Source organism: Lepidochelys olivacea (assembly GCF_965140295.1).
Source record: "Lepidochelys olivacea isolate rLepOli2 genome assembly, chromosome: 3".
Classification (NCBI taxonomy): domain Eukaryota; kingdom Metazoa; phylum Chordata; order Testudines; family Cheloniidae; genus Lepidochelys; species Lepidochelys olivacea.
In genome coordinates, this window is record NC_140413.1 from 115,916,585 (window position 1) to 115,931,064 (window position 14,480).

The window sequence follows — 14,480 nt, forward strand, 5'->3', positions numbered from 1 at the left end:
CGGTATCTTGCTTTTTTGCTGGTGAGTTTATTGGATCAGTGGGGGAAAGGAGACAAAGCTTAGTGTGAACGCAGCTGTTAGTTAGGTCTGCATCATGTGACCATTTGAAACAAGGTTTTCACCAACGGAGTCAGCAGAACTGTAGGAACTACAAGCCCACTGGTTGCATCAGTGCCCTGAAATTAATAGGGATTGTCTATCAGCATAAGAAAAAGAACTTGTACATTCTCAAGATGAGAGATGCATGAATTGTAAACAATGTTCATTTAACCATAGAATTATGATTCAGTTAGTGCATTATCTATTTAGTTTTTATTTCGTGCAGTTTCAAGTGCAGCTTTGAAGTGTCCCGAAATAGCAAGTATTTAGTTTGGGATTTGAAAAGTACAGCAGAAGATTCAGCCACACATTTTCCTATAACATTAAATAGGTCAGGGGTTTGTTACAGGAGTGGGTGGGTGAGATTCTATGGCCTGCGTTATGCAGGAGGTCAGACTAGACGATCATAATGGTCACTTCTGACCTTAAAGTCTATGATTCTATGCAATACATATATCTATGTCTCCGAGACTGCTTTCAGAATCTCAGACATAGGCTTTTTGTCTCCATCGCCATGAAGGTCGGTGTGGGTGTGTGTGCGTACGCAGATAGTTTCTGCTTTGGTTTTTTTGTAGTGCGCATGGCACACCTGAACTGTAGAGACCTGGCCCTTCCTTCACAATGTCCCTCCGTTGCCGTTGCCTCTTTCTTTACTTTCTTCATCCCTTTTTCGTCACAGGCATATTTGGAGATGGATCAAAGCCAGAATTATTTTTGTCTGCACACTTCTAAACTTTGGAAATTTAGATAAAATCCAATGCACTTCTCACTGAGGTTCTGTAAATTTCATCCGCTGAACTTCTGTAGAACTAAATTCTCTCCAGATTTTATGAGAGAAAGAGAGAGAGCCAATCTTGTCTTGTTAATATATGCTGTGTAAATGCCAGGGGTACAACCAGAATTTTCCTAAGGAGGGCTCTCATTCCCCTGCCTTGCACCCAGCCCCAAGCTCTCTCCCCTGCTGTTCCCTTATACCCAGTTCTGAGCTGTCTCTCACTGCCTTTGCACTCAGACCCGTGCTCTCTCTCCTGAACCCAGCTCCGCACAGACTCCCTTCCTGCTGCCCCAAACTGATCCCTGGGCTTTTCCCCAGGCATTGCCCCACACCCAGTTTCAAGCTCTTCCCTCTGCACTCACCCCCATGGTCTCTCCTCCCCACATGCAGCCTCATGCTCTTCCCTTGATCGTGCCTCACACCCAGCTCTGAGCTCGCCCCCCTGCACCACACCCAACCCTAAACTGTTTACCCAGAGAGGTGGTCTGGCTGAATTGCACCATCCTTACCAGGGTCCAGGCCATTCTGGGAGCCCTAATCCCCATCCTCCTTCTGCATCTACACTTCTTCTGAAGCACCAAAGCCCAGATCCAGTCCTCCCACTTTCCTGGGGACTGAGGGTTTCTGGGGCCCTCTATTCTGCTTCTCCCCAGGGGCTGGGGGACCGAGTGCCCCTGGATGCTGAAGGACTGCACACGTGGGAGACCAAGCAGACACAGGGGTCACAAGGCTACTCAAATTTGGCCCAGCTGCCCCTCCATCATTGCCCAAACTGCAACTTCAAAGCACTGTCTATACTGCTATTCTTAGAGTGCCAGCACGAGTCTGCTAATCAAAGTCTGTCTATCTGGACTGAGATTCCCATTCTTGCTCCTGCCAAAATGCTGTGTAGACATGTCCCAAGATGTTTGTTAGCTTGGCTGGAATTGAATGCACATTAATAAGTAAAGCATCCTCTCTGAAACCAATGGACCTGCCATCAACCGGGTATTTTTAAAGTACTTTTGACCAGAGAGTGGAGTGAAGGTGTTGCAGCATGTGCCTGGGTTAAATTTTGCGGTTTAGTTAATGTACATATCTTTTAAAGTGCACAGCAAATAAGGCAGGTTTCACTTTGCAAGATATGGTGTAAACTTAGGCAAATTACTAATTTTTCAGTTCATTTGTAAAGTGGGGCTACTTTGCACACATTTTCTGTAAAGAACTTTGGGATCTACCAAGGAACAAGTGCCAAATATTATTATCAGGCATATTTCACAGACGGAAGATCTGAGAGACAGTAAATCAGAGTGACTTGTCTGGGTGGACTTGTGTCCACTTGACCTCTAAGCATAAAGACCTGGTTTCAAACTCTGGGTCTCACATTCATTTATTATGTGAACGTGTGCAGACCATTAGCCCCATCTGTAAATTGCTTTGAGATTTACAGAAGAAAGTAAAAGTGTAAAATGTTAGGGTTTATCAAAGGCTTTTCACTAGTTTTATGTGCTTATGCCTGTTCTTCTTGCTCCAAACAAAGTCCATACACTACATAGAGTCAAAAATTCACCTCGTTCCTGGCATTTGGCTTTATTAATAAAGAAAATATCATAAAATTAACCCAGAGCCTTCTCTCCAGGCTTGGCAATCTTCTAGGACTCCTACCACAGGACTGCTCAGCTCACCCCCTAGATCCTCTCTGTGGAGAGCCTCTCCCACCTTCCTTATATTTAAGTGGGGGTAGCAAACCATCTGAGACACTGAGTCAGCAGAGCCAACTTAACCCTTTTGCATCAGGATCAACATCTGCTGACTAGGTTGGGTAATTCAGGCAAACACAGACAACCTATTACAGTTTAGCTTACGGGTCTATTTTAGCAGCCACTCTGCATCAATTGCATGGGATACTGGGTCAATGTAAATGCAGTTTCCACCCATGTTTCCACCCCTCTCCTGGGTCTCCTTGCAGCCATCCACACTGGCCTATGCGGAACTGGTGCAGAGACCTGAGTTAAGGTGACATAGGGAAGGAATCAAGGTTCCTACACCGTGGTTTGTACTTACTGTACTACACGGAGGGTTATAATGCCATCTAGCAAATAGCGTATATGGGTAAATTCAGTTTAAAAAAACTGTATTAAAAACATTTAGGTTGCAAAATCAAATACTTAAAAGTCAGGAAGTGGTGTGGTAAAGTTAAGTTTGTGTGCTTAACCTTAAATCTGCTCTCTTCTGTATATGTATTATAATGTAGTATATATTATTACATAATGATACAATAGATCTCACGACATTTTAAATAAAGCCTTAGAGTCCCTCTTGCAGCATGTTGTAAAAATAAATGCTACTCTTCCTCTGGGATACAGTCACATTGTTTCTCAGATTATGCAATATAATACTACAGTATATTAGACAGTATTGTGTTTTAAATATTAGAGATGCACCAAGTGACTCTGTAGGCAGTAGCCTACCTTAAACTTCTAATTGCCCTTTGTTATAGCCTGTGGCACAGAGCTACTGGCTCTTATCTTCAGGAAGATGTTGAGAGCTGTGTTTGCTTGCTGCTTCACGAGCCCTTGTAAATAGACACACACGTACACACGCACTTTCTCTCTCTCACTCCGTCTAATACACATGCATTTACACACTTCGGCATATTTTTAGAATATCTCCTGGAAGACTCTCGCTGTTCTGCTGGGTATGATTGTCTGATGTTTTTCTTACCAGGTACTTGTATAGTTCAGCCTTATTTAAACACTGTTATCTCTTTGATCAAAGTCTATAACCTGAAATTTGAGCTGGAAGGGAAGGGTGGGGGAATCTATCAAGTACATATATATTTAAACGTGTTTTGCTTTCTCTGTATGTATGCCGGGATTCAAATGTATTTACTTCAGTGAAATCAACTTCAGTGAAATCTTGCAAGTGCTGATTAAGCATTGGCTTTTTTAGCAAAAGCTCTAAAAATGGAATATTATGATTCAAGTATTGTCCATAGAATTAAACAATTTATAGTGAAGTTGTTTTGAAACTATTTTAAGTTGAAGACATAAAAATAAATTTCCAGTGCTTTCTTTTTAAACCCCCATCTCACTTGATGATCAGAATTTTCAAATGCTGGGCTGAATGAACGTAGAATTATTTTAGTATGGCTTGGATTTACATTAATCACTAAATCATGTTATCTAGAGCCTTGTGTGCATCTGTTGGGGGTTGGCACTAACCTACTATGCCAGATGAACTGTAGACTATTATAGCATTGCTATAGAACTTAAAACAATTTTCAGAGTTTTTCGTTAGGCTGATGCAAGACAAGTAGCTTCTGCAAAATTCAAATAATATGGGAATAAGTTGCAAGATGAAACTTGCTTGCCACACCTTTCCTCTACAATTCTGTTTTCTCTTGCTGAGTTTTAAATATAGTTTTAAGGGGAACATTTTGATTTATTTTAAAGTTGGTCCCTTTGGATTAGGTATTTGTCAATGGACAAGGAGGAAGAACATCCTCCTGCTGGATTTATTAATATTCAGTTCATATTTCAAGTAATTAACATGAATTTTGTCTAACTGTCTGACTTTTGTCTAACTGGTTTTACATGATGGTCTGAAAGATGTCTTGTTTCATATTTAAATTTATATTGCTCTCATTTTACATGCTGAACAAGAAGCAGGCAGAAGTGTACAGAAGAATTTAACTAAAGGATTCCCCTGCCTTTTCATGTTACATTTTACACTTCAGCTAAATACCAGGAATCATTATAATTTAGCACATTTAAATATGACTTTTCTCCTACATAGATAGAGTACCTCCATTGATTTCTGTTAAATACAGTTTAACTGACTGGTTGGCTACACACACACACACACACACACGCACACTCTGCTCTGCCATATCTCAGTTACAGCGTAGTCCTACCCAGGGTCATTACAATGTACACATTACATATTTCTAGCAAACATGAAAATGAATCAAACACAAGTAGAGATAAACAGAGATAGATTGGAGCCTGGTAGGGGCATAAAAAGCGGTAAGCTGACTGACCACTAGACTAGTCTTCCTAGTTTGGTATAAGCACTGTTTTCCCTTCACCACCCTAGAGCAGCAGGACCCCATGAAGTGAAAAATTAAACAACTAATAGGAGTAAAGTTTAGTGGAACAATTATTTGGTATCAATCCAAAACTAATTGTTTCTGAAGAGATGTTTAAACCAATGTCAGTGCAAGGCAAGAGTTCTTGGCCTATGGCCAGCACCTTTGTAATGCATATTAGCTCAGATGAGGAGTACTTAAAAGTTAGAGACAGAGAGAGAGAAAGAGAGCATTTTCTCACTGCTCATGCTGCATTGGATTGTATTCTCCTCCTTGCTGAGACCAGCTGAATACCTGTGCGGTGCTTCCTTAACGTGAGTTTTGCCAAGGCTGACAGCAGGTTCTGCTCTTTTTTCAGGTGGACTATCAGCTGTTGACCCCTCTGCTGACAGTAAAAACAGATATGCCAATTGCTCGCTGCCATTAACAATGACCATGACCCTTCATACCAAAAACTCTGGAGTTGCCCTCCTGCACCAGATTCAAAGCACTGAACTGGAGACTTTGAGCAGACCTCAGCTGAAGATTCCCCTGGATCGGTCGCTCAGTGAGATGTATGTGGAGAGCAACAAGACAGGGGTTTTTAACTACCCAGAAGGCACCACTTATGACTTTGCCACTGCCGCTCCGGTGTACAGCTCTACTAGCCTCAGTTATGCCCCGGCTTCTGAATCATTTGGGTCCAGCAGCCTGGGAGGGTTTCATTCCCTGAACAATGTCCCTCCAAGCCCCATGGTATTCTTACAAACGGCTCCACAGCTCTCACCCTTTATCCATCACCACAGCCAACAGGTACCCTACTACCTTGAAAATGATCAGAGCAGCTTTGGGATGAGAGAAGCTGGCCCTCCAACCTTCTACAGGTAAATCCTACCTTTGATTTATTTGAACAGGATATGCTAAACAGGATATAGAGAAGCCCAAAGAATTGTCTCTGTATAAAGGGCCATGTAGTCTGATCAATTGAGTCACCAGTGAATAATTAGACTGTAAATGATACTGTGGAGTAAACAAAATAGCTGTTGTGACTGTTGAGTAATTGTTGCTGTAAATGTTAGAAAGTGTACGTACATGAAAAATAAGTCTGATAATGAACATAAATGTGACCTGGGAAAAACAAGTCTAGAATAATAATCTGCAAAAGAATGGAAAACAGGAAGAAAAAACACATTAAATAAAAATGAGAGTCTGAAATACACTAGAAGGGATTTCTCTACCACCTTTGTCAAGTTCAGAGCCGGTGTAAGTGATAGTTTGAGTTTGTAGCAAAAGGCTCTTTTCTTGGCTGCCTATACAATGCTTTGGGTGGCTTATACAAGAAGCTGTTCAGAAATTCAGTATCCTTCTTAGCAATACTGTTATAGTCGACTTATTGACAAACAGCACTTCAATCATACAGAGCCTTTAGGAGCTGCAATAAATGCCTCATACCTGAAATGCATATTTGTGGTTGGAGAGAGATAAGGAGATAATTGTTTCCCTAAAATAGCACGTTTTATTAAAAGACAGAGTATTTTTACTTTCTTTTCTCTTTAGCTTCTTGTGTTTCTTAGTGGAACACTTCTATAAAAATGTTCTATTTGGGAGTATTGGCATTCATATTTTTTCAGTTGAAGATGCATTTCAGTCCTTTTTTTGGATTAGGTGGTGGAATGTGCTGCAGAGAATTTTTAGATGGCAGAGAATATATAAAACATCTTTAAGAGATGCCAAGGTTTTTCTTAGCTCTTCTTCCTCATTCTTAATTTAAAAATAAAATACCCCACCCACAAAATAAATAAATAAATCTCCATGATAAAATGAAAATATATTTTTCCTTTGTTGGGAAAATACCAGGAATGCAACACCCCTATATCCAGTCTCTCCCAAATTGTAATGTTTGGTAGCAAAATTTTGCAGGATATTGTGCTGGGTCATGTTAAAAGCGATTTCCCCCCCTTAATCTATGTCTCTGTCTCAGTTATCTGGGAGGTCTGAGCAACAAACTGCAGTTTAGGAATAATTACTGCTTATAATATTTAGGGCTAGATTCTTGCACCCTATCTCTATTGGATAGTAAATTACTTCAGGGGGATTGTTCACAGGGTAAAATAATACTCAGTATGAGTAAGAATCAGGCTACAAATCAGAGAGGAAGAGTGAAGTTTTGAAAAGGATTTGTGTAACAGATGGAACCAGAAGCAGCACCTTCTAAAAAAATCATAGAGTGGGGTTACAATAAACTTGCTATTGATGGTCTATACTGATTATCTCACATTGACAGCCATGGTAGTGACTTGAACTAAGTTAGAGAAAGCAGTGCTGTTTCTATCTCTGTTGGCTGTACTTGATAGGATATTGTCCTGAAAACACTAAACTTTAGCTCTTTTTTCCTTTTGGGCACAGACCAAATCACAAATATCCCATCAAATAAAATAATTTTAATAGTACTCAATTTATGAAATTATTTAAAGATAAAATCAGGAGTTAAAGTACAGGCATTTCCAAAAAGGCTGTAGAGGGCACAAATTCCACATACTCCTAGTTTGCTTTACTCATTTCAGTAGTCCCAATGAGTTCAATGGGATTAGATGAGTAAGGAGAGCCACATTTAATCCTCTGGTGTAATAGTGTTGTATGATTGTGTTGGAGAGTCACAATATTTGCAATGGAGCATCACAATAACATTATGGTTTAGGAATGCAAATGCTGCATTCTCTGAGGCCAAATCAGCTGGATCAGTAACTATTTAATAATTACTTACAATAAGTAGGAGATGGAGGTGTATTCTACCATGCACTGCCCCACTTTAACACATGGCTAAAATGTTAGAAATTTTCCTCCTCCTCACGCTCTTATTGAAGAAGTTAAATACAAATTATACTATAATTAGCATGACATTTTGCATGTATACAAATAGACCTATGTATGAATTCAGTATCACTTATATTTGATTTTTTAATTAATTTTTTCCTTGTGATTTTCAATACATTTCCACTGAGAAATAGTTCCTCTGAATTTCACTGCATGCTAATGACATACTGTATGTCTAGTACTGGATATTATCTTTTCTTATCTTACAAAGGTAGTATGTTCAAATCATGGGTGAAGAGTAGCCGTAGTTAATCTTTTAATTTTCTTAGAATTTTTGCATGTTTTATTGTCTTTTCACTATTTTCAGTACTTAATTTATCAAATATTACTATGTATTTTCATGAAAATATTGTAATTTATATTTTGTGTGTATGAGTACCTGACTATCAACTAAGAAAATGACTTTAACTGGTCTCAGTTTTTCTATTTGATTTTGCTGTAAAAATTTTCACTGTACTTTGCAATAGGTTTCTATCTCATTCAGAAAACACCAGAGGAGCCCTCCAGTGGCTAACTTAACACCTGTAAATCCCCATAGTCAGCAGCAGATTAATTCCTTTCTGTTGCCCTATTAGAAAACTAAAAGTTTACTCCACTGGCCTTGCACCTTCTAAGGGTCAGAAATAAACACTTGTCTGCCCTCTGTTTGGCTGGGGAATTGGCTCCAAATTCAGCACAAGCTCACACAAAACCAGACTGGACCTAGTATCCAGTCGATTATGGAGCCACTTATTTGTCAGTAACAAAACACAAAACACAAGACCAAGTCCAGTCAATACACTACAGGAAACATTCTATGAAAAAGCATCTGTGCATCACTAACACAGTCTCTTTGTCTTTCTCTCTCTCAAATGGAGCTGGAATGCTTTTTGGTGCCTCAAGCCTAGAGCATAGGTTAATATGGATAAAGTATCTGTTTAATTTTGCAGATGCGTAATATCTCCAAATCTTATTAAGGGTGAATTATTATAAAATGTCTCTTGGCTGTTTCCCATCAGTGTGATCATGTTAATTCTTAACACTTTCCTAAAATGGTCCAAAAAATGACAAAGATACACTGATCCCCATCCTGCTGGAGTTCATAAATCCCCACACAGGGTATCAGAATTTGGAAGAAGAGAGTTGGCCCTACTAGCCTAAGCTGTTTTCTTTAGCTTGAACCACTTCAGTGGCTAAACCTTATGGATGTTTATATAGGGAGCGCAATTTTTAAAAGTACCACAGTATATGCAAAATCCAAGGATAAAATGTTTCCTTTTCTTTTTAAATATAGCGTGGTATGCTCTGTATAAGGGACTACCCGTGTAGCTGACTCTTTTCTGTGGAAAGTTTCCTTTTGATTTCACAGTTGGCATTAGGCATCCATAATATAGGAATGCTGATGTTATGTCCTGAACACCAGGACTGGTTCTGTTTATAGAGCCTGTCCTCCTGTACCTGTCAATTTTGCAAAAATGGCCAATAGAGGAAGAATGGCCCCATGCTTCCCTATGTTATAGGGGTGTTGTGAGAATAAACCCATTAAGGATTGTGAGGTGCTCTGATTTTATGGTGATGGGGGCCATAAAAGAACCTAAGAGATCTCTATCTACTAGTTCTTCTTTGAGTATGTGTCCGTGTGGGTCCCACTCTAGGTGCACTTATGCCCCATGCACTCAAGATTGGATTGTTTTTAATAGCAGTGCCCATTGGGGCTGCTCATGTGCCCTGTGCCTCCTTGTGTTCCTCTGAAAGAGCATAAAGGGTGGTGCACACACAACCCTCCCTGAGCTCTCTTACTGCTTGCCAGACTTCACCTGTGGCCCCTTTAAGTCTGTCCTTCTGTGAAACAGCCAATAGACAAGAAGATCTTAGTATCCCATCCTATCATAGCAGAGCTGGCTGGCGGTTAGAATTCAAACATACAGAAAGGAGTCCCCTTTTCATTCCACTCCCTGACAAAGACACTGATCATAGACGGACTGGGGAGTTCACTTGGGCCATTTACAAATCCAGGAACCCTGGTTCCCGAGCGACATGGAGCTACACATAAATAAACTAGAGCTCAGAACCATAAGACTGCCATACATGACATTCCTACTGGGCTGCCAAAACTCAATCGTGCATATCTTCAAAAACCTCATGACAGCCATGACCTACATAAATAAGAAAGGAGGTGAGTGATCCACACCCATTTGCCTGGAAGTCTTTGACCTCTGGAATTAGTGCCATTAGAATAGGGTAACTCCAATGACCCTTTGTCTCCCAGGAGTCAGCAATAACTTAGCAGGCTTTTTGAGCAGGCAATCAGTGACTACCCATGAATAGTCCTTGCACAGATCCATCACAGAAGAGCTAGTTGATCAGTGGGGATCTCCCACAATAGACTTGTTTGCCACCAAGGACAATACAAAATGTCAGAACTTTTACTCTAGGGGAAGCCTGAGTACAGGGTCACTACTGGATGCCTTCCTCCATCAGTGGAACAGAGGCTTGCTACGCTCCTTTCTACCAATTTCCCTGATTCTGAGGGTGATTTCGAAGATAAAAAAGACAAAACCATGATCATTCTGGTAGTTCCATGTTGGCTGAGGCAGTTCTTTGCTGCCAGATCTACTGCAGATGTCCATTCAGCATCTCATCCAGCTCCCAGACAGACTGGATCTGGTCTCACAGAACCACAACCAAATGCTCCATCCAGACCTGAAGTCAGTGCACCTGAGGACTACAGATAGGGACTGCTTCCTACAGGTCCAGGAAATCCTGATAAAAAGCAGGAAGATGTCTATCATAAAAATGCACTTTTCAAAAAGAGAGATCCTCAATAGGTTCAGGTCTTTCTGAGCTGCCTATAATACAAGCCTCAAGACTGAAGATTCTTGACTACGTATTAAACCTCTAGCGGGTTGGTCTTTTGCTCAGCTTTATTAAAATCCACTTTGCATCGATGTCAGCACGTCAGTCAGCTGTGCAATCGTGCATAGTCTTCTCTTATCCCACGGTATCAAAGTTCCTTAAAGGGTTACTACACACTTATCCCCCAGTCAGAGAACTGAGTCCTGCTTGGGACCTCAATACAGTCCTCCTGAGACTCGTGAAGTCTCCTTTTGAGCCTCGCAGAATGTTTCTTATACCACTTCGCTCTGAAGATGATCTGCCTAGTAGCTGTTACTTCAGCCAGAACAGTGAGTGAGCTTCAGGCGCTTTTGGCTGACCCTCCTCTTCAACATTCCATGGGGACAAGGCAGTGCGAGACCTTACTGGAAACTTATCCCCAAAATGGTCTCAGAATTTCATATAAAGCAGTCCATCAATTTACTTGGATTCTTCCTGAAACCATATTTAGCATTGAGAAAGAAAAGAAATTACACAAACTAGATGTATCCAGGACTCTGCTTTGGAATACTCACAGGACTAAACCATTCAGACTGTCAACTCATCTATTTCTGGCTATAGCTGGGCATTCGAAAGGCCAAGCTCCCTCATTTCAAAAGATATTGCCATGGATTACAGAATGTATCTCCTTTTGTTACCAGCTGACTAGTGTGCCTCATTTCATTGCAGCTCAGCTGACTCTTATGCCTGCTTCAGACATGTGCCAGTATCAGAGATCTGCTAGGTGGTGATATGGAGTAAGCCACTGACCTGTTATCAAACACGACGTCTTGGAGTTAGCTGCTAGGTCAGGTGTCATGTTCAGGAGAGCAGTTTTATAATCACTGTTCAACTGAGGCAGCTGATACTTCTCATTCCTGCCTTCCTGAGGGGATCCAGGAAATAACTTACAAGGGATCCACAGTGATAAGTACTCAAAGAAGAAAGAATGGTCACTTACCCTACAATAACTGTGATTTGTTGAGATGCTGTAGTCAATGTAGAACCCACAACCCACTCTCCATTCCAGCTCTTCAGAGTTCTTAGTTAACACAGGCTTTGAAATGTGAGGGAATGAGCGCAGCGGTCGTGCCCTTTGTTCCCTTCCACAGGAACGTGAGGAGGCACAGGGTACTTGTGTAGCTCCTGCTATTTTAAAAAATCTGATCTTGTGTACATAGGGTACACATGCACCTACAGTGGGATCCACACTGACTACAGCATCTCGAAGAACCACAGTGACGGATGATGGCACAAAGGCAACATTGGAATTAGAAGCAGTGGCATGGTGAGAGAGGATGTCACAGCGACGGCATCAGAGCTAGAAGTGGCAGCGTGGCAAGAGATCATGCTGCAGAGACCGCATCATGGCTAAATGTGGTGGAGAGATGATGCAGAGGCAGTTAAAGGTGATGGCACAGAGATGGCATCACCGATAGAGGCAGTGGCATGGCAGGAGATGATACAGGGGCAGTCGCAAGGTGTCTCTCGATGGAAGCCAGACAGCTCTTTTCCCTAGGGGCAGAAGATGGACCTGCCTGAGTGCATTCCTGGGCTGTGAGACTTTACTAACCACTGACCACAAACCATGGGTAGGGAGCATGGAACGGGAAGAGGAAGAAGTGAGGAGTCAAAACAACATATGTCTTTTGGACTGTCATACCAAACTGAGGCAAAGGGCTACTCCCTAAGATGCTGAGGGGCTGGATGTTTTACTTAATATTCATTTAAACATACAAGTGATTTATTGTTGTGTTGTCCGAAAATAATGTTGCGTTCCTTTTCCCCCAATAAAGTTTTCTTTGTTTTATACACAGACTCAGTGCTTGTGAGAGGAGAAATATTGCCTATTAAAGGCATGCAGGGAAGGTATTTAGTTCTTCCAAGATTTCAGGAAGGGGGCTGGAGCTGGTAGTATTTAGTTTTAAGAGGAACCTCTGGATATTTGAACCTGACCCCTTCTGCTGCCAATAACACCTGGCAGAAGGGTTACATGTTTAAGTTCCATGGTTTAATGATGTAGTTTAATGGGAATAAATAGTGCAGTTGCAGTTTTGATCAGCAATTGGAGCCTAACAGCAACAGGAGAAAATTAAATGTTTTTGTTAAGGGGGGCAGCATTTTCCTCTCCTAGTAAGAAAATCTGCAGAAAAGGAACTGGAGAAAGAGCTAGAAGGCATCAGCAGTGTAGGAGAGCAGCTATGTGTCCAGTTAGTATCAGTAGCAAGTAAGCATGAATGTGCAAGTGTTTACTGGAGACTATACTGAGTTTAAAAACACTGCGCCTGATTCTGCTCTACTCACGTAAATTTAGAATAACTCCATTCAGTTCTATTGGGAGAGGTTCCCTCCCCATCTGAGGTTAAATTCCTTTTGTGTTTGTAAGCAACACGTCACTCAACGTGCCATACTTGCAAGTAGCAAGTAAATTTGTCAAAGGTTGTTCTTAGTGTTCCAGATGGTTTTAGCAAAACCTGCCATTTTCCCTGGTTTCCTTGCAACTGGCCAGGCTCTTCCTGACATATTAGGTGCTGTGTGACATAGCTGTGCCTGTGCTCAGCCTGAATACGCTGCCTTTTTCATTGCTGACTGCTTCAGTGTTGATTTGCTCCAGCCGCCACAGGATTTTGGAGCACGGTCTGGGATGTGGATGTCCTATAATTCCCTGTGCAAGAGCATGGCAAATTCAGTTAAGAAGTGGCAGGCAGATAGAGTGGCAGAAGATTTGGTCCCAGCACTAGAAACAGGTGCACCTGACAGTAAAATGGGTGGGAAGTTGCAATGGCAGTAGCAGCAGGAGTGAACGCAGCAATATTATTCAGGGCCCAAGGTCTCCCAAGCCCCACCCCTCTCTCTGGCGTTTCCTACTGTCTAGCTTAGGTGGCTAAGTGTGCTGGCTTTTGTGAATCCCATTCTTAGGTGTCAAACTTTCTCCATGCATTGTGCAGGGAGTGTGGTCTCCTAACTTAGGATTGTGAATTCCACCTGGGCATCAAGGAGCCTAAAAGTTAGGTGCTACAACACTCAAGTCTCTTCATGATTCGAGCTCCTGATGTCCAAAGAAAAATAAATTAAAATACGTGACCAATGTTCATGTTTTGGTTACGCTTTGAACCCAATTGTCAGATCCTGTTTCAAAAAACATGTGCCACAGAATCCTTGGTATCAGCAGTGTTCCCTTAAAATTACTGTAGTAGTTGCAAAGGACTAGGTGTGCCTGGAGCAGACGTGCCTACTCCAGTCATAATTTGAGTAGCTAATACACTGAAAGCCAGCTCTATCTATATACTTCCTTTATATAGGATTTGTCTACACTATGAACTAGGTAGCGGCTGTGGAGGCATGACTGAGCTGTGCTGAGTACAAACCTGCCTGAAAACTGTGGGTATGGCATTGGCACAGCACAGCCGTGCCTCTGCTGCTGCTTCTCATGCTCCGCCAGCTACGGTACTATTTACATTTGCACTACCTCTCGTCGAGCTACTCTGAGTATCTGGACAAAAGCAGGGAATCACATCCCTAGCTCGCAATGTAGACATAGCCATAGTGGAATCGTACCCCTCCATAAGCAAAAATGATTACTATAAGCAAGAAAAAATGTGCATGCCACTAATGTGTAAGTTCCTGTAGCTCTCTTATTACCTGGAAATAGACTGCTTAGTGTGGATTATTTTAAATTTAAAATGTATAGATAGAGAAATATTTCTCTCTTTGTTTCATCCCCTCTGAGAACTTTTGTCCCAATTTTTTGTGGCTTCTGTCCTCATTTATATCAACAGTAGGGATATGCATGCCAAATTCAGCTGAATCTTCAAAATCTGAGAGGATGAT

At 41.5% G+C, this 14,480-nt stretch overlaps 1 protein-coding gene across 2 annotated transcripts in view; it reads left to right on the forward strand.

The window, feature by feature from the left end:
• Positions 1-14,480, forward strand: part of ESR1 (estrogen receptor 1) — a 285,291-nt gene that overhangs the window by 95,409 nt on the left and 175,402 nt on the right. Inside the window, exons 1-2 of one of the 2 annotated variants that reach the window (XM_084623936.1) lie at positions 3,405-3,580; positions 5,302-5,806. In XM_084623936.1, coding sequence (XP_084480062.1) covers positions 3,565-3,580; positions 5,302-5,806 — 521 coding nt within the window. In that variant the 5' untranslated portion in view covers positions 3,405-3,564. Of the gene's footprint in view, positions 1-3,404; positions 3,581-5,301; positions 5,807-14,480 lie in introns of those variants that run through there. The other variant, XM_084623937.1, reaches the window with a different exon arrangement.